This window comes from Hippocampus guttulatus, chromosome 9 (genome assembly GCF_054856545.1).
Source record: "Hippocampus guttulatus isolate MCC_2025c chromosome 9, RoL_Hgut_1.0, whole genome shotgun sequence".
NCBI classification, from domain to species: Eukaryota; Metazoa; Chordata; class Actinopteri; order Syngnathiformes; family Syngnathidae; genus Hippocampus; species Hippocampus guttulatus.
Window position 1 is genome coordinate 15954032 of NC_141269.1, and position 25177 is coordinate 15979208.

General features: G+C 44.1%; 1 protein-coding gene across 3 annotated transcripts in view; it reads left to right on the forward strand.

Annotated features, from left to right (window-relative positions):
* The window catches only part of nt5c2b (5'-nucleotidase, cytosolic IIb), a 31646-nt gene extending 7171 nt beyond the window's left edge, over window positions 1–24475 (forward strand). For 2 of the 3 annotated variants that reach the window (XM_086119477.1, XM_086119476.1), the window contains 16 exons: window positions 3406–3479; window positions 9155–9272; window positions 9450–9545; window positions 9678–9769; window positions 9904–9961; window positions 11263–11356; window positions 14225–14278; window positions 14395–14478; window positions 14709–14750; window positions 14896–15003; window positions 15936–16002; window positions 16088–16258; window positions 16448–16499; window positions 16698–16758; window positions 17811–17987; window positions 22548–24475. In XM_086119477.1, coding sequence (XP_085975603.1) covers window positions 3406–3479; window positions 9155–9272; window positions 9450–9545; window positions 9678–9769; window positions 9904–9961; window positions 11263–11356; window positions 14225–14278; window positions 14395–14478; window positions 14709–14750; window positions 14896–15003; window positions 15936–16002; window positions 16088–16258; window positions 16448–16499; window positions 16698–16758; window positions 17811–17987; window positions 22548–22787 — 1588 coding nt within the window. In that variant the 3' untranslated portion in view covers window positions 22788–24475. The remainder of the gene's footprint in view (window positions 1–3405; window positions 3480–9154; window positions 9273–9449; window positions 9546–9677; window positions 9770–9903; window positions 9962–11262; window positions 11357–14224; window positions 14279–14394; window positions 14479–14708; window positions 14751–14895; window positions 15004–15935; window positions 16003–16087; window positions 16259–16447; window positions 16500–16697; window positions 16759–17810; window positions 17988–22547) is intronic. The other variant, XM_086119478.1, reaches the window with a different exon arrangement.
* Window positions 24476–25177: the final 702 nt, after the last annotated feature.

Genomic DNA, 25177 nt, shown 5'->3' on the forward strand with positions numbered 1-25177 from the left:
TCAAGCGCCAGTGACCTTAAGTTTATTTCATAGAACTGGTCGTAGACATCATTGAAAGCAAAGTATGTGGTCTTGATTTGACTTTCAAAATTCACACAAAACTATTTTACTGTGTTTAATTTATCGTTACTCTCATAGAGCTGTTAAGAGCTCGCCCGACCGATACGCGTTTTTTAGATCGTGCCCATTTCGATATTTGACCAAAAAAAATTTCAATCATCAATTAATTTGACGAGTAATGAAGAATAGTACAATTATAAGAAAAAACTTCTTTTTTTAGTTCACCAATGCTTATAACAATAAAGATATGAATTACAGACAGAACATTTTACTATTTTATAGTACTGGTACTTTATCATTTAGTCTTTTACAACTATACAACAGAAAGAAAAATTGGATGATTTTTCTTTTGACATTTTCGTATGGGGGGGAATGACAAGTGTTTGACTCCTGTGCCCTAGAGTGTTAAAAATGTCACTTAAAACATTTGTTTCGTATATCCCAGCTATACTGTGTGTGTGTGTGTGTGTGTGTGTGTGTGTGTGTGTGTGTGTGTGTGTGTGTGTGTGTGTGTGTGTGTGTGTTTGTGTGTGTGTGTGCGTGTGTGTGTGTGTGTGTGTGTGTGTGTGTGTGTTAACATTATGGCTTCTTTGAGTGTACAAGGTTGCCCACCCCTGGAATAGACAATACTTACTTTGATGTCAACAATGAGTTAATAATTGCTATTCTTCTTTTTTTTATTATTATTATTATCATTATTAAACACAACAATTGTTGTGTAACTACAATAGTCTGCTGTGAATCGAGGGCAAGCGTACCCTTCTCGACATCTTCCACAATTTGAATAAATTGACTGTTGCTTAGTCCCGCCTGACTTGTGACTGTTCTGGATGTCTTTGAAGGCCCATAAATGTCATGCCACAGAACAACAACTCTGACTAACCGCACACAACAACAGGGAATGACGTAGAAACCCCACAATCATTTTTGCAACAAGTCAGAAAAGGTCTGAATGGTAAGAAAGCAAAGAGAGGGGGCTTGGGGGAGAGAGGGTGGAGTGGGGGGGGGGTTCATTGTGTATCCTGTGGTGGCCTGCTGGAGCAGGTGGGAGAGTCAAAGTCAGGTTTAATTTGACATAGAATGCATCGCTACTCCTCTCCTGGACAAACATTGAAATGGGAGCTTGTTCACTACGGAACTGCTTCAAGGTATTTACTTTCTGCTTTGGATGAGTAGGACGGGACGACAAATGCCATCCGTGTGTAGCACGACGTTCTATTTTCGTTTTCCATTTTGCTAATTTGCATCTTATTTTGATGAGCAGGAAATAGGCAAGTGTGTTAAAACATGAACAATATATTCTCCGCTCTGGTGTTCGTCTTAAATTTTGACAACAACAACACCAAAAAAAAAAAAACCTCTGCAAAGTAACATAACGCTCACATCAATATTATTCCCAAATTTGAGGGAATTCGTCAAGAAAATGTGCTGAAACATAACAGATGTACAGTATATTATAAACGGTATGTGCATTGATTTCGGGCTAAAATGTCCCAGCAATGTGAGTTAAGTCAGCAAGTTTAGCCCGGTGATGTAAACAATGTCTATAGTTGGAGACACTGTGCACCTACTGACTGATTTACGAGGCAGGACAGTAGAGCTCTTTCCTGGCCGAATGTCACAAAGTCTTAGTGTTAACCATCACTCAAAATAGTAGCATACTGTCATACATCACCAGACAGAAAGCAAGTTTCTCCTTACTGATGGAAATTGAAACTGCTGTAGATTTCCCATGGTCTTTTCTAAAAAAAATGTACGGTTCAAATTGAATATTAAAGCTACAAAAAGACCTAATTTACCTCGAACAACTGTCATTATTCTCCATGGGATTACGAAACGGTACTCCAAATATTTTAGAAAACGGACACTGATTATAATTGGTTTCTTTTCCAATGACTATAATGATTTCATTTTGTGTCTTAAGCTTCACCAATGCTGGATTTCAGTAAGTTGTCCAACAATTTTAAACACGTGGTACACTCCATGCAATGTCAAAAAGCTTTATCTGGGGTATAAAGGCACTTTAGTGATTACTGACAAACATTTGGACCTCCATCCATCCATCCATCTATCCATCCATTTTCGGATTCGCCTTATCCTCACAAGGGTCGCGGGGGTTGCTGGATCCTATCCCAGCTGTCTTCGGGCAGTAGGCGGGGGACACACTGAACCGGTTGCCAGCCAATCACAGGGCACACATAGACGAACAACCATCCGCGCTCACACTTACACCTCGGGACAATTTAGAGTGTTCAATCAGCCTGCCATGCATGTTTTTGGAATGCGGGAGGAAACCGGAGAACCCGGAGAAAACCCACGCAGGCACGGGGAGAACATGCAAACTCCACACAGGAAGGCCAGAGCCGGGATCGGACCCACGACCTCTGCACTGTGAGGTTGACGCGCTAACCACTGACCGCACCGAGCCGCCCATATTTGGACCTATACGAACATATTTGATCCAGATCACAATTATTTTTCATTTTCACTGTGATTGTACTTTTTGAAATACCCGTTTGACCACAGTTTGCATCATATGCTGCCCCCAGCAGAATTTCTATGCTAGATGAAATGTACTTTTTTTTTAAACACAGTGTTCATTTTCTTGAATAGCTATGCTCTTAAAAAACTCACTTCCCTCTGATCGACATTCCCCCTCGCAACTGTTGTTTTTTGCAGATGTAGATCATTTCAGCTTTATCTTCAGGTCTGAAACTCATAACTTTAATGTGTTGTGGTTTCTAGGGGTGCAAAGAACAGTGATTTCAGTTGGAAAATCGGGTTTGATTTAAAAGATGTGAGTTATCATCGAATAGCACTTAATTGAGCCGTTCTTTAAAATGAACACAGCACTGACAAGTTTATCCATATTGGAAAATAAGTCATTGTATCATACCTTCTCAGAGTGAGTCATACTATATTGAATTGAATCATAATCATATTGAATTGAACCAAATTGAATCGCTCCCCTTTAAGAGGAACCATCCTTGAATCCGAGCGCGCCTCATGTATCAAGATTAGTTTTGTCTTTTGTTGGAGAGACACGCACCCCGAGCGATTACGTCAAAGTGAATATGCAATATGATGAGATTTTCGTGACCCATTCTCACTGTACGGTGCAAGCCGGTGCCCTTTATGGAGGAGTAACATTATGGTTATACTTTCACATTGTCAGCATCATGCGGCTGCACAATACATCCACTTTGGCCTGGCCACCAGTCTGACTTGTGGAAGGTTTCTTCTCACGTAAACGTTTTTTCACCCATGAATGCTATTTGTCATTGTGCCTGCGTATTGCTGTTTTTCATTACCAGTAACACATATACTTTGGTGTGTCTTCTGTAGAGTGTTTGTCAACAGAAGCTTGGCAATGGAGAAGATTAAGTGCTTTGGCTTTGATATGGATTACACTTTAGCAGGTACGTAACACCTCACCCAACACCTATGGGAACTAAACAAATAGAGTAAATGGTAATATACTCTTAGGACAGAAAGGTAACAGTTACTGAATGAATATGATATCTGAAGTTAAAAAAAAAAAAAAAAAATCACAGCTTTTAAAGTTCCTCTATTTCCATGGTCTCCCGATCAGTCAGTGGCAAACCTGTTATGAACGTTCCACATAACTCCCTGTCACACAGGCTCAGTTGCATACTCCAACTGACCAGTAACTGCTCCAAAATTACCCTGCGGTGTTGTTCTGTGACTCAGACCCACTTTTTCACCCGTGCTTCCCAAAATAACCAAACGACTTTGTTAAGTGGGTCACGTGTGTTTGTGAAGTTCTCAAATGATGACTCCTGTGAGAACAGGAATCACTCAGAGTCCCGCTGTGAATTTAAAGCTCCATCTGAGTGCAGAGTGCAAGTTGCTCAGCTGTTGACATTACTCTTTTTATGGGAGCTCAGAACTAAATGGCAATGTTTGCGAGATGCATGAGCCTCATGTATCCATGGAGGGGCTGTCTGTCAGCTTTTGACCCCCGAGAGGGTTCAACCACTATACAGTACTGAATTTCATTTATGCATTTAAAGGTGGGTTGTATTTGTATATAAGAGGTCAGTGTTGTTACCTAGAGGTGGGCGTGTCAGTACATTTTGCCGGTCCATCATCACAGGTGGGATTTGTAAAAGAGCTGTTTCGTTTCATGTTTATTGAAGAATTACACAGTTATGCAATTGAATAATTTTGATGTAGTTTAGGAAGGATGGGCAGACAGGAAACACAAAATTATGGATTGACTTTACCTGACCAAGCCACAGTAGGAATCGGTAGCCAGTTAATCTGGAAGCCAGTTGATCAGTGGAGCCTAGACTTGAAGAATAGGAACTGAGCTTTAGTTTGCACCCTCCCCAAACACTTTTAGGTCAACAAACAAACGCAGAGACTCAACATTTCCATTGGTTTTAATCCAAGTCTGAATGCTTGTTTGTTTGTCTGTGCCCTATGAGCAGACCAGTCTGTAACCTGCCTCATCCCCTAAGTCAGGGGTGCCCAAACGTTTTGGACCGAAGATCGACTTTTTGATGAAACAACCTCCCGCGATCGACCGGTTAACATGCACGCACATAAACACGCACGCCATGATGAGCAACCGCCTGACATGGAGGCATGCGACGCACTTTTGCAGCCTGTTAATGATTGTAGCTCACACATACCGTTTGAAAGAGCTTTCCTTGGCCCTCTAGATTCCTATTCTTTGCCCGTGACCTCGGTGAATTGGACACGAAACAAACGCTGAATGAGAATACCGATAACGATAAAAGATATAGCGCAACAGCTCTTGCTTCCTAACAGCAGGTCACGCGCCACCGTAGGTTAAAGATTTACCTGCTTTTTTTTTCATACTTTTTGTGAAAATGAGACTGATAGGATGATTAGGGTGCAGTGTACATTAACACAAAAAACGTTTTACTAACATGCACAAAGACACACAAATGTTTTTTTTTTTCCTCCTCTACATCCCTCGCGATCGATTTAGGACCTGCCCGCGATCTACCGGTCGATCACGATCGACGTAATGGGCACCCCTGCCCTAAGTCTACTGGGATAGGCTCCAGGTCACGGTGAACCAAGTGAATATAATAAACAATTTACTTTCACAACTCATAATGTTTCTTGAAGTCAACCATCTGTACTTCTTGACTTCGGTAATAATCGTCTCTTTGAGGGAGCAACATGTAACAGCAAGAACAAGTAAGCATCAGTTAGCCTTATCGCCCAGTGCACTTTGATCCTCTGCAGGTGATATGGAGGAAGATGTGGCATGTCTGATAAACAATTTGTTGTTGACTAATCGATTTATTATGACACCTCAAGCATATCTATTACAAATTGCATTTTATGTTACATATTCAAGCCTGCGGTTTCCTAATGCTGTGGTCAGACCGAACACGAGCTGAGCATTTCTGGTGGCGCGTTTTCTTACATTGTCAGGGCCCTTCGAGCGGTTGCATGCCGGGCAGTGTGGATCACGGCGCTGACAGCCAGTTGGCCTTAAGAATATTTGCTACGTCAAACACACAGCCAGCGGTCACTAGATTGATGAGATTTCTAATTTTTCTTTGTTTGCCCCCTCTTTTTCTCTGCTCAGAGAAACCCCCAATGTAGTTTTCCCATGAAGAAAAGCATGCGAAACATGCGCGGCGACACGATAATTCATGTTTGGTCTGAACCCAGCATGGCATGCATGATATGATGGATAACCTAGAACAAAAGATGAAAAGATGCCCCTATTTCTGACTACTGTCAGAAATAGGGGCATCTTATGTTACACCTTTAAGTTAAATTCTGTCAAATACTAGCTCTCTATACATTGTGGTGTTAAAAAAAAGGTATTCTGTTTGTCAGTGTTTGCTCCGCCAAATCAACGCCTCCTAATCAATCGTTTAATTGTGCACAGGATACATGGTTTAGCAAGCCTTACTGTAATTATGTAATTATACGTGACTCACCTCCTAAATGACAGTCCTAATGACCGGTTTTACAGTCCAGATTAAGATATGGAATGACATGCTAAATTGAGGTTTGTCCATGTCAAGGTCAACCTGTAGAAAAGGACCTGGCAGTGAGCGAGAAAAAACGAGAATGGTATTCGCAGAGGGGACAGAGGGCAAACAACTCTTAAAATAGGTTTCTTTGTAGCGCCCCTGAGCTTCGGGAAGAAGAATATGACAAGAGAGTGTGGTGCGGTGCAGGGAGCAAGGGAAGGGAGTGGAGGAAGAAAAGGGGGTGGAAAGGCAATGTAATTGGTGTGCGCTTCTGCTCTGGGCAGAGGGCCCAGGCCCTCTGTTTACTGAAGGACCACAGCTGGGACTGAGAGACAGATGGAGGATTGAGCTGCAAAAGGTGACGTGGTTCCTTCGACAGAAACAGACTGCGGATTAGCGATCTTGCAAAACAACAGCGCCAGTTCTAATTTAAAACATCACAACTGTGATCTACACACATGGACAAAATTGTTGACACCCCACTGGTAATGAAATCATAGTCGTATTAATACAAGAAAGTCAATAATAATTGTAATGATGGCTTCAAATGTAATGAAAATTCTCAGGTGTGACTTGTATGTATTAAAATTTGAGTTTGGACTGGCACCCAAAATCTATTTGTCAACCTGGTATGTGGTTTTCACCAATTGAATGTCTTACATGTAATGTTTACATGGAATTCAAGACGTCAAGAATGAAAATGTGATTATTTGGTTTCTATTCACAGAGGTGGTGAAGTTGTGAACAAGTTTGTAAACCTTGATGTGGCAGTTAAGACTAAAACAGACAGACAGCATAATGACAGTGGATGACAAAAACCTTTAGCAAGGAGGAGGCTATGTTATGTTTTGGCTCTGCTTTGTTGCATCCAGCACATGTTGTCTAGAATCTGTGCAGGGTACGATGAAATCTGAAGACTATCAAGGTATTCAAGAAAGAAAGTGTGCCGCATGTCGCTGATGGTGTCGTGGTACACTAGCCGGACTTGTGTGAGGGCAGCATGGGATCGGTTCCCGCTCAGTGAGGGGGCGAATTTGGGTGTTTGTCTGGTTGTTCGTCTCGATATGTGCCCTGTGACTGACTGGAGACCAGTTTAGGGGTTGTTCCGCCTTTCACCCGAGGTCATCTGGGATAAGCTCCAGCAATTCCTGCGACCCTCTTCAGGATAAGCGGTGTTGAAAATGGATGGATGAAAATGTGCTGCCCAGTGTTAGAAAGCTGAAATGTACCATCTGGGGAAAGCATTCTTCAAACCTGGGACATCTAAACGCAGTTTGCTCATAAAGAGTGGCCCAAAACACTTGAAAGGTACAGAAGACTCATTGTAAGTTAAAAAAAATAATAATAATAATTTGATTGTAGCAACTGTTTCAAAAAGTTGTGCAACAAGTATTAAGTTTAGGGCACAATCAGTTTAATTCTAATGACTCTGAACTACAATTTAAAAGTTCGTTTTTGTTGATTATTTTCAATTACCGTACATTATTATTACTTTATTATTATTATCATTGTTTAATTAACAGAGTGGTACCAACAATTCTGTCCACATCTGTATGTGCTTTGCCATGTTATGCTCATGTTCAACACCATGCAGCCAGAAATGGCAGAAGATACAGCATTTCGCTTATGTTGTCCAATTCTTCCAAACAATCCCACCACGACAAGGACAGCAGCCATCAATGCAAGCACATTCTCCATTTTATATTTATAACATATGACATGCCCTTGTCCCAGTGTCAGATAGCATTTTAATCCTCCGCCGGACTTTTCCAAGCCTCGTTTTAGTATGAGTTTGGCCCTGGGGTTAATATGTAGCTCTTGGCGATGCCGAGGAGTGCAGCTCATCAGCCTGCGCAGAGCTCATCTGAGATTCCACCGAAAGTCGGGCCAATTTTTGTTTTCACTCCTGATCAGATGTCCTTGTTGATTCATGTGGAGAACATCATGTCTTGAGTTGAGACAAACACAAATGGGAGTACCGTGTGTATGCATGTGTTTGTGGGAAGGGGCTTCATGGGGGGGTGGGAACGTGTTGGTAACAAAAGACTGAATCGACACAGCACAATCAAAAGTGGATATTGTCACCTGAAAAAGTTGCTCATTTTGCACCTTCAATTTAATTGACGACATATGCTCTAATATCACATTGTTTGCTGGGAGTCTGACTCACAGGTCTAATTTGTACTCCAGTGTCCAAGTAACATCTTTTGATTCATTGCCCAGAAAATACGGACAAATGTCACAGTAGGCAAATGACGGAACTGATTATTAGCATTGTTGACCTTTTAAAATGTTTACTGCAAAGGGTCGTAACACAAATCAAACTGAATTATTATACAGATACATTACGGCGTACTTGGATGGTTTGGGGTCCTCGGAGGATACAGTAAATCTTGCTCGACCTCAGCAGCCGTTTGACTGAATCGTCTGCTGAAAATGTAGCTCCAGCAGTACTTTCTTGTCTATGCATTGCATTTCCAGAATATTAGGTATCCAAAGTCTTTCAAGAAAAATCATCATTTTTATGTTTTAAGGATGGAGAACCACAAAACTTTGTAACCATCCGCCACCATCACGTAGTTTAGAAGCAGATCGAGCCAATCTTGTGGTCCCATAAAAGCTTAGCAATGCATCGATATAAGGATATTTCTACCCATCAGGGAGGGGTAGGGAACTCCAGTTCCTTGAGAGATATATCCTGCCTGTTTTAGATATCTCCCTACTCCAACACGTGTAATTCAATAATCAGGAGCATCTCAGGCTTCTACAGAGCTTGCTGATTAATTTTGGATTACTCTTCCACACCTTTGAAGACACCAGACTAATAGAGACAAGGTAGCAGATGAAAAAGCTGAATGCAGCGGTCAGTTCGCCCTCTACTACATTCCGGGGTTGAAGGTACTGACAGAGAAGGTAACAACCCGGAAATCGGAGTACATAGGAGAAAAAAAAACGTTTTTGAAGGGTGATTTTGGGTAGGCATAATATACGTATGTGTTATTCTCGAGAATGTACGGTAAGCGCAGGACTGTAATTGCTTTCGTTAAATCTGGGTGGCAATGTTTCGTCAACTCATCGTGCGTACATGTGTCTTTGCTTTCTAGTGTATAAGTCCCCAGAATATGAGTCGCTTGGATTTGAGCTTACAGTGGAGCGGCTGGTTTCCATCGGTTACCCACAGGAGTTGTTCAGCTTTGTCTACGATCCGTCCTTTCCTACCAGGTGGGCCCAACTTGCCACTTTGATGCCAAACTTGAGATCTCCGAAGGAACTCTATTTGGCTAGAGATAATGTAAAGGGCAGCAGGACTAGTGGTATTAAGAACGGAAATGAATTGTGCTTAGGGATATTACAGCCTTTAAAAATACATATTTGATTTGTTCTGTTTTTTACTGCTAGGGGCCTTGTATTCGACACTATGTATGGAAACCTGTTGAAGGTCGACGCCTACGGTAATATTCTGGTCTGCGTCCATGGATTCAACTTCCTCAGAGGGTGAGGCTTCTGAACATTCATCTCTCCTCGACTCTGAGGAAGATTGTTAGTAAGAGTGTCAGGTTTGTGTCCTCATACGGAATGTGTGCCTGCATCAATGCCCTCATTTGAATGGGTTTCCTCTTTCCCCAGCCCTGAGATCCGTGAGCGTTACCCAAACAAGTTCATCCAAAGAGATGATACAGAACGCTTTTATATTCTCAACACACTCTTTAACCTGCCAGGTAATGTTTGCACAACAATTCAGTAGGCCAATGCCAGAAAACTGTCAGCGAGTGTGATGCATGATGTTTTGCGACTGACAATTGTTCTTTTTTTTTCTGTTTTTGTTGTTGGTTTTTTTTTTGTGTTTTTTTAGAGACTTACCTCTTTGCATGCCTCGTGGATTTCTTCTCCAACTGTGATAGGTACACGAGGTAAGAAACTGCTTCTTACAATAAATGTCATGTCATACAGCAAGCTGCTGGCCGTTGTATGCGAAGTGACTCAAACAACCTGGGACAAAAGAAACCCTTGCTGCATGAAGGCTGCACATTGAAGTCGAGTGGTCAATAATCACATTTGCACTCCCTAATTGTTTAAAAAAACAACACAGTTTCCAATAATGACAACATGAATAGAACATTTTTTTACTAACTTTAGAACAGGGGTGCCCAACCTTTTTTGACCGAAGATCTACTTTTTTCCCCACAATTGACCCATGACCGCACTATATGCATTTACGCACATGCGCACATATGCACGCACACACCATGCCATGATGAGCAGCAGCCTGACGGACCTGAATATGAACGAAACAGAAAAATAATCCAAATACAAGACAAGACAGAGTTTGTAAAAAGGAAATCATTGCCTACCTTAACTGGGGGACCTTCGACAGGGTGGCAGAGACGAACTTTTGCGGCAAGTGCAGAGACTAGACACTATTTGTAGCTCGCGTGTACCGTTTTAAAATAATCCTCCTGGCTGTCCAGATTCCCATTCTTTGACAGTGCCGTCAGTGAATTGCAATTGAAACAAACTTTGAATAAGAATAAACACAAAAAAATAGATATATCTCAACAGCTGTAATTGCTAGCTGCTACTGCAGACTGCTGCCCGCCAACAACTTCCTGTGATGCAGTTATGCGCCACCGTAGGTTAAAGGTGACCTACTTTTTAATTAGATTTTTTTTTTTATAAGTGATTCTTTTTTTCTGAATGTGAAGCCGATAGGATACTTCGGGTGCCGTATACACTAATACAAAAATATATGATATTAATAAAACGCACACAGATACCCTTTTTTTTCCTTTCCATTTTCCCCTACACCTCTCGCGGTCGACTTGGGACCAGTCCGCAGACGACTGGTCGACCGCGATCGACTGGTTGAGCACTCCTGCTTTGAAATGAGGAACCAAGTGAGATAGACATTGGATGCGAATACTAGCAGAGAGAATCCAATGTCCTGTACATTACCTGAGAATGTAATCTGGAATGGTTGCATGGTCTTTGTCCTCTGAAACCTGGTTGTTGGTCTTTTAGGGGAAGAATGCTTTCCTGTTTGGCTGGGGACCCCGCCATCAAGGGAAGGCTATCCCATTTAAGAGCAAATGAGCATAAAGACAAATTAAGAAAAAAACTAAAAAACAAGAGAAATGTTTTGGAAACCCTTCTTTAAAGATTGGTCTTGTGCAACAGCTGGTTACATGTATCTCTGCTCCTCCCTCCCCCTCAGCTGCGAAACAGGATTTAAAGACGGCGACCTCTTCATGTCTTACAAGAGCATGTTCCAGGACGTTCGCGATGCTGTAGACTGGGTTCACTTCAAGGTATAGCATGTATGAAAACTACAGTTAGTTGTACTCAAATGGTTTGAAGAAAACAAATCCAATAAATCATTGAAGTTTGACTCAGTAACTCAAGCAATGTAAATATTACAAAAAACTAACAAACAGGGATTTGACTACAAATTACTCAGATATTCATTCTTGAATAAAGCAAGTCAATTCAGTTTTACTTAATAATTAATAAACAATAACATCTAAGTTACTAGTACAAATAGTAATTATTGTGTTGGGTTAATTTTGGGAAATGAGTGAACGGTTTTACAGATTTAAATTGTTAACAGGAAAAGATGTTGAGTCAGATTTTAAATTGAATGGAATTGCCTACATTTTGGTATAAATTGGTCCCAAAAAAAAAAATATATATATATATATATATATATATATATATATATATATAAGATTTCATCATCAAGTCACAGCAATAGTTAAGATACAGTTTTGTGAAAGTAATTCAACACGAAAATTGTTTCCATGTTTTAACTGAATGCAACATGTAAACACCATTGTTTACAGTTGAGTGGTTTAGGTCCTATTTAGCTGACAGAACCTTCTGTGTCAGCCTTGGCTGCTCTGAGTCACGCACTGCTCCCCTGTCATGTGGTGTTCCACAGGGCTCAATTCTGGGGCCTCTGCTGTTCTCGCTGTATCTGCTCCCATTGGGTTCCATCTTAAGGAAACATGGTATTCCCTTCCACTGCTATGCAGATGACTGCCAGATCTATGTCCCACTGAGCAAGAAAGACGCCTTCTCATTAAGGCACTCCTATCCTGTCTGGAAGAAATCAAAACCTGGATGCCACAAAATTTCTTGAGATTCAATGAAAAGAAGACAGAGGTGATATTGTTTGGTCCCAGTGGCCCTTGTACATTCCATCCTGTAGACTTGGGCCCCCTGTCTCCTTATCTTAAGTCAACAGTCTCAAACTTGGGCCTTAAACTGGACAGTGATTTCAAACTCGATCGGCAAATTGGTGCCGTTGTTAAATCCAGCTTCTTTCACCTTAGACAGCTGGCCAAAATAAAACCTCTCCTCTCACATGAACACTTTGAGACGGTAATTCATGCCTTTGTCACATCCCGGCTCGATTACTGCAATGCCCTTTACTTTGGAGTCAGCCAGTCCTCCATTAAGCGCCTTCAGCTGGTCCAGAATGCCGCCGCTCGCCTCTTGACTGGTACTCGTAAGAGGGAGCACATAACTCCTACTCTGGCATCCCTTCACTGGCTCCCCATTCATTTTAGAGTTATTTTCAAGATCCTCTTATTTGTTTTCAAATCTCTGAATAATCTCGCGCCACCTTACCTCTCTGAGCTCATCCGCCCCTACACACCTGCCCGGCGCCTCAGGTCTGTGGACCAGACTTTATTAGAAGTACCAAGAACTAAACTGAGGCTCAGAGGGGATCGAGCCTTTTCTGTTGCTGGTCCCTCTCTCTGGAATGACCTCCCACTAAACATTCGGCAAGCCTCCTCGCTGCCCATCTTCAAAACCCTCCTCAAAACTCACTTGTATTCTTTGGCATTCGACTCAGCATGACTTAGATTTGTTCTTGGTTTTACTGTTTGGTGCTTTCTACCGCCTTTATTACCGATTTGTCTTACTGTTTATTGTGCATGTTAAATTGCTCCATGTACAGCACTTTGTATGCAGCGATGGCTGTTTGAAAGTGCTCTATAAATACTGTTGACTTGACTTGACTTGACTTGACCACAGTGTAGAGTGGAACGTGAGGATGAACCGTTGGATTTTTCTTAACGTTCTGTGTTGGAATTTTGGACCATTCCTTTTTACAAAACAGTTTCAGTGAAGCAAAATTCTTGGGACGTATGGTACTGTATGTGTTGCTCTCTTGAGGTCATACTACAGGATCCCGTTTAGTTTGAGGTCAGGACTCTGGCTTGGCCACACTCCGGAAGGCATATTTTCTTATAAGTCTTTTTTTTTCCCTTCTGTCCTTTGGGTCGTTCTCTAGTTACATCTTAAGTAATAATAGTTACATATTAAGCTTCAGTTGGCAGACAGATGTTCAGAGCCAATATGAAATATGTTCTCATCGTCCACCTGTCACATCTGGTCAATTTGTTTCATAGCTGTGGCAGTGTAGCATGTAAACAGTAACGTTGGGCTGATCTGACTACAAACTGTCTGTGGAGGGAGGTGTTTTGATTGGCCTTTCATGCACGCCCAAGCACTGATAGATCAAAACTGCAATCAAACGTTTTGTGTCTGTGATCAACTTCTTAACATCCATCCATCCATCCATTTTCCGAACCGCTTGATCCTCACTAGGGTCGCGGGGGGTGCTGGAGCCTATCCCAGCCATCTCCGGGCAGTAGGCGGGGGACACCCTGAATCAGTTGCCAGCCAATCGCAGGGCACACAGAGACGAACAACCATCCACGCCCACACTCACACCTAGGGACAATTTAGAGCGTCCAATCAGCCTGACATGCATGTTTTTGGAATGTGGGAGGAAACCGGAGCACCCGGAGAAAACCCACGCAGGCCCGGGGAGAACATGCAAACTCCACACAGGGAGGCCGGAGCTGGAATCGAACCCGGTACCTCTGCACTGTGAAGCCAATGTGCTAACCACTGGACTACCGGGCCGCCAACTTCTTAACAGAAAGTAAATATTCTCACAAAGAAAGAAAAAAACATGACCGGACAGAATTTCTTTTTTTTCAGTTACACAACAAGCTGCTATGATGCAAACGTCCCTCGGAGCCCACAATTTCTGGTCACGGTTACGCAACTTGAAATCAGTCCCTGAATCAATCTGCAGGGATGCTTGTAAGAAAACTGGTACAATTAAGCAGTGTTAAGTTTTCACATCTTTTACATTTCAGGGTACATTGAAGGAAAAAACCGTGGAGAACCTTGAGAAGTATGTCGTGAAAGATGTAAGTCGTTTGTATTCATGAAGGATGCTCTTCACACAAAAACTTGAATCTATGGGGAGGCTTATTTGTAAAGAGCTTTATTTAGCCTTCAATTTTGTTTTCCGCATTCCCACCAGGGAAAGTTGCCTCTTCTCCTCAGCCGGATGAATGAAGTTGCCAAGGTGTTTTTGGCTACCAACAGCGACTACAAATACACTGATGTGAGTAAGACCATTAAAATTCAGGCCATCAGCCACACTAGCCACTTGTTGGCTGCAGCGCAATAGTATAGTCAACAGTCTATATTTATTTATTTGTTTATATATATTTTTTACTGCCAAATGATCATTTTGAATCTATACATTTTAAATTTTAATGTTGGTTTTACAGTGAGGCGATAATAACATCAGTAAGTTAAAACCCCTCTTGCTGGATATTGTTTTGTTCACAGAAAATCATGACTTACTTGTTTGACTTCCCCCACGGTCCTAAGGTGAATATACGTCACTCTAAAACAAACATATACAAGATAAACAGTTCAGCTCAGTCTAGTATATTGAAAACCATTGTTTTTTAAAAAAAATAATCCCTATGTTTGTGTAACTTTCTTCATGTGCGTGTGCTTACGTCCGCATCAGCCTGCTACTTCACACCGACTGTGGCAGTCTTACTTTGACCTCATCCTGGTGGATGCCAGAAAGCCACTGTTCTTTGGTGAAGGAACAGTGCTCCGACAAGTGGATACGGTGAGGAGACAGGAAGCTCACTATAAAAACGTCAAAAGTATACTCTACACTCACCAGCCACTTCATTGGGTACACATGTCAAACTGTAAGACAGTTTCTCGTCAGCCACTCCAAAATCTACCATTTGGTTCAGTTTTCTATTTTGTGCTCATGGGGTTGACTCAGAGGCGTTGTCTACACATAGCCGGGTATTTTGCAAACAGGAGATATTTTTCTGTCGGTCGCTCTGTCATCCACACGTCAGTGGTGTCCTGTTGTATTTTGTGCTTCATAATGTGCCACACAAGAAACGGGTCTGGACTGCTGGCATGTCGGTGTATTACTCGCATTCTTTCACAATGAAGCCATGCTGTTGTCCGACCGGCATTTTATAATAGGTGGTGGCTTTGACCTGGTCACTATGAGCCAGTAGTGCTTGATAGCAAAAGAGACACAGCCATTCAGTATGCTGAGAAAGCAGTGTTTTGAAGAAAAGCTGCTTACTTTTGAGAGGGAGTGCTCATCTCAATGCAAAACCGGTTGCTTTGATGTGCTTCTTGTGATGTCACTTGGTGTTACTATTACCAATCTATTGTTGTTAGCACTTATTCTGCAACAACTAGAAACTTGATTGGCAGTATATTGCCTGTTAAGCTATTAGTGACTCTCAATACCTCTGTGACAATGTTTGATTTATACGTGCATTTTTGTGAACAGAGCCTTAAGTCTGTTTTTAAGATATTTAATGTATTCTATATTTCAATGCCAATGCAATATTCTTGAGAATGAAGTTATTTGCTTCTAGAGAGGATGTACTGGAATCGCTATGCTCTAATAGTGGCAAGTGAGTACAGGGTAGCCTCAAAGTTTGTTTACTTTTAAGGTACAGTTTGCCGGCGTGAAGTATTGTGAAATTTTAACTCATGCCTTTATGTATTTTACACTTGCCTCAGACAACAGGACGACTGAAGATTGGCACATACACAGGACCCTTGCAGCATGGTATTGTTTACTCTGGAGGTAAGAAGACATTTCCTATGGTCTCGGGGTGTTTGCGGTCGCTGAGTGAGGGCTCCCTGTGTGATGTCATAATACTTCACCGCAGGCTCCTCAGACATCGTGTGTGACCTGCTTGGGGCCAAAGGCAAAGACATTGTGTACATCGGGGACCATATCTTTGGAGACATACTCAAGTCCAAGAAACGCCAAGGCTGGAGGACTTTCCTGGTCATACCTGAGCTTGCCCAGGAGCTGCACGTGTGGACCGACAAGAGTTGTGAGGCTGCGAGAAAAACAAACATTATGAACATTGTTGCACACATTTCTCTCAGTTGAAAGGAAATCTACCAGGCCTAACCCAGCGTAACATTGCAATGAGTGGCTTGGATCAGATTTGGCACATGACTCAGTTAATGTCACGTTCATGCACACAATCGGTGATGCTGATAAATTTTTTTTCTCTCAGCTTTGTTTGAGGAACTGCAAGGTCTGGACATTTTCTTGGCAGAACTCTACAAGTAAGAAATTGAACTCTTTCAAACTATGTCCGTTTGTGTGTGGGCATGTGCATTCTGAGGTCCGTGGGGTCAAGAGTGTAGAGTCTAAAGGAGCGCCGAGCATGTTATTTATAACAAGGCGTCAGCCTCTTTAGCAAACTGATATGACAGCACCTGCCCTTTGTCACCGACCTGAATCGTGTCATGGTTCTCCCGCAGACATTTGGACAGCAGCAGCAACGAGAGGCCCGATATCAGCACTCTCCAGAGAAGAGTCAAGGTACAGCGTTAATCACCTCGGTTTCCATAATGACACAAGAGGACAGGGCCTGTCCACATGCTGTCACATGTGGAGTATGTTTGTTGGGTGTGTGTGATTTATCTTTGTTCTGATGGCGCTCCCCACAGTTTGTTTATCTGTGTGCGGATTCTCACGATTAATGAATAACCGCATACACACCAGCAGAGATACCGTGCAGGGGATCCTCGGTTTACGACTGAGTTTCGTTCTTACGGCATTGATGTAACACGATATTGTACACAGACGTAAAGTGGTTATTACAATTGATATTTTCATACCAATCATTTCTAAGCTCGACATGTAAAGAAATCTAATGACAGTTGCCCCTAAGTCTGTCATTGGCTTGCAAAACAAAAACGATAACTTATCGGTTTGAATGTGACATAGCTTGTCTTTGTAGTGTATTCAGTTGAAAAAAAAAATTCAAAGTGATTGTATTCTGGTTTTATTGACATTTTACACAATGTGCCAATTTTGTGGGAATTAAGATGCTAACTAAGCTAAAAGCTATGATGGACAGTCCCTCCCGCCCTCTCCAGCCCGCCCTGACAGCACTAGGTAGCTCCTTCAGCCAGAGACTGTTACACCCGCGCTGCAAGAAGGAGAGATACCGACGCACGTTCCTACCAACTGCTGTCAGGCTGCTGAATAAAAAATAGCAACAGTAATATTAATAATAATTAAATGATGTGGAAAACAACTGTAAATAGCACTGCGATTTATCCATTTTGTATTTATATTGCACTTAATTGAACGGTGTTTGTTTGTTTTTTCTTCTTTCTGCCTACATTCTTGCTTCTGGAGGCTGTAAATTTCCCCAGTGTGGGACAAATAAAGGATATCTTATCTTATCTTATCTTAATTGGAATGGGAGTTTGTATTAAGGATATATACAATATGCATTTTTATGTCTTGCATTGGACAACTCCTATCTCTGTGACCTATCCTTGCCTTCTCCAAACTTAAAAATGAAACAAAAATAACAAGCAGGACCATGTTTTTTTTTTTCTTCAAATTCTTCTTGTCTTCAGAAAGTCACACATGACATGGACATGTGCTACGGCATGATGGGTAGCCTTTTCCGCAGCGGCTCCAGGCAGACTCTGTTCGCCTCCCAAGTGATGCGCTACGCAGATCTCTACGCAGCTTCCTTCATCAACCTGCTCTACTATCCATTCAGCTACCTCTTCAGAGCCGCACACGTCCTTGTGAGTACAGAGATGCGACAAGACGTTTCGGTGAATGAAAACAAACACCTTTGCAGGTTAGCTCTTGTGGCAGTTTGGGCTCATTTAACCGTGACCTGAGACTAGCTTGACACGTTTCCACGCAGTTCATTTCAGTTGACTATAGGGATTGGTACTGAGCCCTGCTACTAAACTGGCCCCCGGCCCAGAATTCTTAAAAACTGCAGTATCCTTAAACTCCACCTGAACCCTTCTGTTCACATTACTTTGCACCTTCTACCTCTCTGATGTCATTTCTAACTAACAATGAAATTGTTCCTCGAAGATGCATGTTCACAATTGGAGGTGAGCCACATGTGACTCCTTCCTGTGCCATCGTAGTGCTGTGTGATCATATGACGACATGATATGGAGTCCATCCATCCATCCATCCATCTTCTACCGCTTATCCGGGGCCGGGTCGCGGGGGCAACAGCTTTAGCAGGGAAGCCCAGACTTCCCTCTCCCTAGCTACTTCTTCCAGCTCTCCCCGGGGGACCCCGAGGCGTTCCCAGGCCAGCTGGGGGACATAGTCACTCCAGCGTGTCCTGGGTCTTCCTCGGGGTCTCCTCCCGGTGGGACATGCCCGGAACACCTCACCAGGGAGGCGTTCAGGAGGCATCCGAATCAGATGCCCAAGCCACCTCATCTGGCTCCTCTCGATGTGGAGGAGAAGCGGCTCGACTCTGAGCCCCTCCCGGATGACCGAGCTTCTCACCTTATCTCTAAGGGAGAGCCCAGACACCCTGCGGAGAAAACTCATTTCGGCCGCTTGTATCCGGGATCTCGTTCTTTCGGTCACGACCCATAGCTCGTGACCATAGATGAGGGTTGGAACGTAGATCGACCGGTAAATTGAGAGCTTCGCCCTTTGGCTCAGCTCCTTCTTCACCACGACAGACCGATACAACGTCCGCATCACAGCAGACGCTGCACCGATCCGCCTGTCGATCTCTCGCTCCCTCCTGCCCTCACTCGTGAACAAGACCCCAAGATACTTAAACTCCTCCACTTGGGGCAAGATCTCTCCCCCGACCCGTAGGGGGCACTCCACCCTTTTCCGACTGAGGACCATGGTTTCAGATTTGGAGGTGCTGATTTTCATCCCAACCGCTTCACACTCGGCTGCGAAACGCTCCAGTGAGAGTTGGAGAGCCCCGTTTGAAGGAGCCAACAGCAGCACATCATCTGCAAAAAGCAGGGATGCAATACTGAGGCCACCAAAACGGACGCCCTCAACGCTTCGGCTGCGCCTAGAAATTCTGTCCATAAAGATTATGAACAGAATCGGCGACAAAGGGCAGCCTTGGCGGAGTCCCACCCTCACTGGAAACGATTCCGACTTACTGCCGGCAATGCGAACCAAACTCTGACATTGGTGGTATAGTGACCGAATAGCCCATATCAGGGGGTTCGGTACCCCATACCCACGAAGCACCCCCCACAGAACTCCCCGAGGGACACGGTCAAACGCCTTCTCCAAGTCCACAAAACACATGTAGACTGGTTGGGCGAATTCCCACATACCCTCGAGGACCCTGCTAAGGGTGTAGAGCTGGTCCACTGTTCCACGGCCGGGACGAAAACCACACTGCTCCTCCTCAATCTGAGGCTCGACTTCCTGACGGACCCTCCTCTCCAGCACCCCTGAATAGACCTTACCAGGGAGGCTGAGGAGTGTGATCCCTCTGTAGTTGGAACACACCCTCCGGTCCCCCTTTTTAAAAAGAGGGACTACCACCCCGGTCTGCCAATCCAGAGGCACTCTCCCCGTTGACCACGCGATGTTGCAGAGGCGTGTCAACCAGGACAGCCCCACAACATCCAGAGCCTTGAGGAACTCCGGGCGGACCTCATCCACCCCTGGGGCCCTGCCACCGAGGAGCTTTTTAACCACATCGGTGACTTCAACCACAGAGATAGGAGAGCCCACCTCAGGGTCCTCAGACTCTGCTTCCTCCAAGGAAGACGTGTTGGTGGAGTTGAGGAGGTCTTCGAAGTACACTGCCCACCGGTTCACAACGTCCCGAGTCGAAGTCAGCAGTGCCCCATCCCCACTGTACACAGTGTTAGTGGTGCACTGCTTCCCCCTCCTGAGACGTCGGATGGTGGACCAGAATTTCCTCGAAGCCGTCCGGAAGTCGGCTTCCATGGCCTCACCGAACTCTTCCCACGCTCGGGTTTTTGCCTCGGCGACCACCGAAGCTGCGTTCCGCTTGGCCAGTCGATACCCGTCAGCTGCCTCTGGGGTCCCACAGGCCATAAAGGCTCGATAGGACTCCTTCTTCAGCTTGACGGCATCCCTTACTGCTGGTGTCCACCAGCAAGTACGAGGGTTGCCGCCACGACAGGCACCAACCACCTTACGGCCACAACTCAGATTGGCCGCCTCAACAATAGAGGCACGGAACATGGTCCACTCGGACTCAATGTCCCCCGTCTCCCCCGGAACATGGGAAAAGCTCTGTCGGAGGTGGGAGTTGAAACTCCTTCTGACAGGGGATTCCGCCAGACGCTCCCAATGATATGGAGTATTAATTAAAAACTTCCATCGTCCAAGCCTATAGTTTGATTCCTTGTTGCATACATACTTATGGCAAAACAAATACCGAGCAACCTTTGACTTGATACAAATGTGTCCAACTAACTAAGCATGCTGGGAAGTGTATGGCTTTACCATCCCTACGTTGCCCCCACGTAGCAGGCAGCTGTCCTCAGCAACTCAAATGTCCTCAACAAAGTCTTGCAAAGTCTCCGGAAGCCAAAAAGGCCGCCGGGTCGGTCACGTGGCCGGCGCAGGGGAAGGCTGAACAGCCAGAAGCTGGTCCACCAGCCTGGCCTCCCCCACTCTTGATATAATGGGCCAGTCAGTCCCAGTGAAGGTTTCTCCTTTGTAGATGCACACGATGCACCATGTTTCTCCAGGATGGTGCAGTGTTCTGCCCAAGTGGTTCATCAGCTTGGGAGACATCGCCCTCCTCTTCAGCGGACTGTAGACCCGTACCTGTGCACCAGCGACAAAGTCCTCCCTCAACAATGGGAGCTGTATGCCCTCTTTTGACAGATTCCGGCCTCACCAAGCGTCTGGCAAGCCACGTCGTGCACTTCCAAAGACGATCTCGCAGCCTGCCGAAGTAGTTCAAACCAGGTTCGACCTCCACCTCTGCCTCTGGTGGAGGTCCACACATCTGATCCACAGGTGTGTAGAGCTCCTGCCCGAACATGAGGGCTGCGGGAGTGCATTTAGTTCGACTCCTGGACAGCTGTCCGATACGCCCAGAGAACCAGGTAGATGGAGGTCCCAGTCCTGCTGTTCGCGGATGGGGCTGGTCCGAATAGCAAGCTGGGTGGCCAACTAATGGTTTCATCGCGCTACCAGTCTGTCACTCTGAGCTTGCTGAGGTGCCGTGCGGGTCTTACAGATGCCCAGCCATCAGCAGACCTCTCCAAAGACCTGGGCCTCAAAGTTCCATCCCTGGTCACGATGCTGCTCCTCTGGTGCACCAAACCGACTAAACATGACGTTGACAGATATTCAGCGGTGGCGGCGCCGCTCTGGTCCGGAATGGCAGGAGCCTCTGGCCACCTAGTGAAGTAGTCCATTCCGACTAGGACATAAAAAGGGAAAGGGCCACGGTGGCAACACTCACCGCTCCATGGGTGCCCCTATCTGGTATTGGGGCATAGGATCAATCCTTTTTGGGAGGTGAACAACGGTGCACATAGAGCTCCACATCTTCATGACCTCCAGACTTATAAAACCGGAAGTGAAGACGAACAGTGAAGGGTCTTGGCTGCACCAAGGTGGCCAGCCCCTCACGAACCGTGGATCAGCTGAAGCACCTGTGGCCTCGGCTAATGAGGGATGAGGATCTGGAGGATGGCCCAGGTTCCCACCGGGTTCTTCCAGTGCCGATGGAGAGGATTGCCATGAACATGGCTGGACCTTTAGAACTGTAGCGCCTTTATTGCCAAGTCCAGCATGGAGACACCTGACCCTACAGGACATCTGCCGTCTTGCCGTCAGCCATCTTGATGGACATGGCACTGGAGCTGGGCTCAGTCGACGTCCTCCACACTCGGCAGCGCAAATAATGCGGTTGGGCTGTCAGCGGCACGGACAAGTGCACGCTCCCTGTGAGTGGTAGCATCCTGGAGGGCCAATAGCTTTGGCACCAATGCTTTTTTTTCTCCTCCAGACGCTGGTAGTTTCACAATCTTGCAGGGCATCGCGACAAGGCGTCTGCTTTGGCATGTTGATGTTGTAATCCTCTGAGGTCTCCAGCCAGCTGTCCCGCAGATTCACAGGTGTTGAGAAACCACCCTGAACTGGTTGCCAGCCAATGTATTCTATTTTTATTTGTGTTCAACACATCATTTCAACTTCATTGGTATTGGGTTTGTATAATTTCCCACGGCACACGTGATGAATGAATGACATCTGCCGTCACAACTCACTAAAAATCGGTGGAGGAATAACTGCTGGTGCATATTTTTAGCAGAAACTATTCAAGCCCCCGTTTTTGTTCATCTGGTTCTCAGATGCCCCACGAATCGACGGTGGAGCACGCGCACGTGGACATCGACGCTGAGTCGCCGCTGGCCACGCGCAACCGCAACCACTGCAGTGACTGCAAAGAACTGGAGTGCAAACGCAACCAGCTGACCCGCTCCTTCAGCGAGATCAAGCCTCCCAACCTATTCCCTCAAACCCCGCAGGAGATCACCCACTGCCACGATGAGGACGATGACGAGGAGGAGGAGGAGGAAGAGGAGGAATGAAATTTTAGTCATTTTGAGGTTTTCTGTTTTGAGGCAAGGTGGGAAATACTTCACCGTGTGTGTGTGTGCGTGTGCGGTGTGCGTGTGCGTGTGTGTCAGTCCGTGACATTTTAAAGTGTGACAGACCAGCAGACAAACAGGATCACACGACCGTCACACAGCTGCATGCATGACACCTTCTTTAAAAAAAGAAGGCATTTTATTTTTCGTTCCAAATCGATTTGATTCAAATTTACCATTGTCGTCACTAGACGGAAGACACTCCTCCACTGAGGTATAACGTGACTTTTTTAGGCCTTAATGCCTCGGATAAGCTGGCTTCATGCATGACACACACGTGTATCAGCATCCTGTGTGAAGAGGGTCTTCAATCGAATTGATCACAATTGATTTTTTTGTTTGTTTGTTTGTTTAAGCAAAATGGGAACAAAGTGTGGGGTTTTTTTGTTTGTTTGTTTGATTTCCATGACATTTATGACGTCTTGTTTCTGCCTGCCATAAAATGCATTATGGGTGAAACTGACATGAAGAATTGCTAAAGGACGTTGCAGTGTTCAGGTGGCCGTTGACTCGTTATATGGTTACCAAGCAACACTGAGAACACAGTATAATGTACAACAGGCTGATAATCGCTATGACAACAGTGAAGTCGTGCTTCTGGAAATAACTGTCAGGTGGAGACAGCTGAAGAAGCCAAGAGACAGTATTTTTATAGGAAAACAAAACTTGAGTGTTGCATTTATTTTTTTTTTTTTTTTTGGGACAGTTTGCTGCAATGGGCCTCCATATGCAAAGCAAATGCAAAACATCCTGGGATTTCTTAAGCTGTTTGTGTTTATGCAGAGACCAAACGGTTCAAACGGAAGTCAAAGGCTCTCTTGGAACAGTGCCAATTATTTGCTTTCTTTTTGTTGACTTTGCAAGATCTGTCTCTTGCCTTTTTGCGATTCAGACATGCAAACATACACCGGTACTTATGACAGAACCTTAAAAAAAAAATACAACTTTAGGAAACAACAAATCAGTATCTTTTTTTTCCCCTTTATTTTATTTATTATAATCATTTTTACAAAATGAATATTTGTACTTTAGCGTTTAACTGTGTCTTGAACTTGGCACATTTGTTTGCGTAACTTTAACATATGCACATGAGAAGAGACCTCGTTTTATTTTTTGTTTTGTTTTAAGTGTAAGCATTTTGGAAATGTATTCATTGCAGTTTACACAGAACAAAACTGTTTACCCAAGCTGGAACTACAAAAAAAAGAAAAAATGAAGGAAAATTGTGAATAACATTGTTAAAAGCTGTAACTAAATGTTAATTATAATCAACTTTTTGGCTCATTTTTATTTTTCTAAGCTTGTGTTTGAAAAGGGTTTCTGTTTATAGAGGTATAAGTGGTTTCTTACCATTGTTTCTTAATTTTTGTAACACACCACACAGGCTTTGAGCCAATTGACAATTTTAGTGAACTGAAGTCAATGCATGAATGGAGATTTTTTTTTCTCCTGCCATGATGCCCTGAATGCATCCTTGTTAGTAGGGTGTGTTGTCACTGTCATCTCTCGTTTTCCAAACTACGGTTATCTTTCATTTTTATGCATACCCCTTGTATGTACTCATGCTTCTGCAATTTGTACACTGAGGGAAATGACCTACAAATGTATAATAAAGATAGTTTTTCATAGTTTTGTGTTATTTTCTTTAGCCCCAAGTTCATATACACTCACTGGCCACTCAATTTGGTACGTCCATGCAATCTAACGGCATCCAGTACAAGATTCAAAATCTAACCGAATCTGATTCTTAATATAATTGTTGTTGCCGTTATTTGACAAGTCATTGCATTGTCAACCCATCCTTTTTTGGGGGTGGGGGGGGGTGCGCAACAGGCTAATGCCTCTGGATCTGGAGCCAATCCCAACTGGTTTTGGATGAGAGGCAGGTTACACGCTGGATTGGTTGCCAGTCACTCTCTTTCACAATTATGGACAATTTAGACGACCGTAGTCTTCAGCTAACCTAGCATGCAAGTTTTGGAATGTGGACAGAAGCATGGGCAGGTGGGGTGGAATACAGAACCAGATGGGTAGCCCGTGGGCCTGTTCTTAAAATAGCTTTCTAGTAACGGCACATTGGGATTTTCCGAGGGATGTTGTAATCATCATCTAAAAATGTAAACACATTAATTATTACTAACATTCTTCAAGGTAATTCCAGCAAATCTGTTATTTCAGAAATGTGTATTCAACTGGTATCCCTTTGCCTCAATCAATCCCCGCGAAGTCGCTCTCAATTTCAAAAAGGTTGAGAACACCATTTATACTTTATTCCGTCCACATTGTGTGCCTCCCAAAGCCACAAAATAAAAAACATTCTTCATTCCACA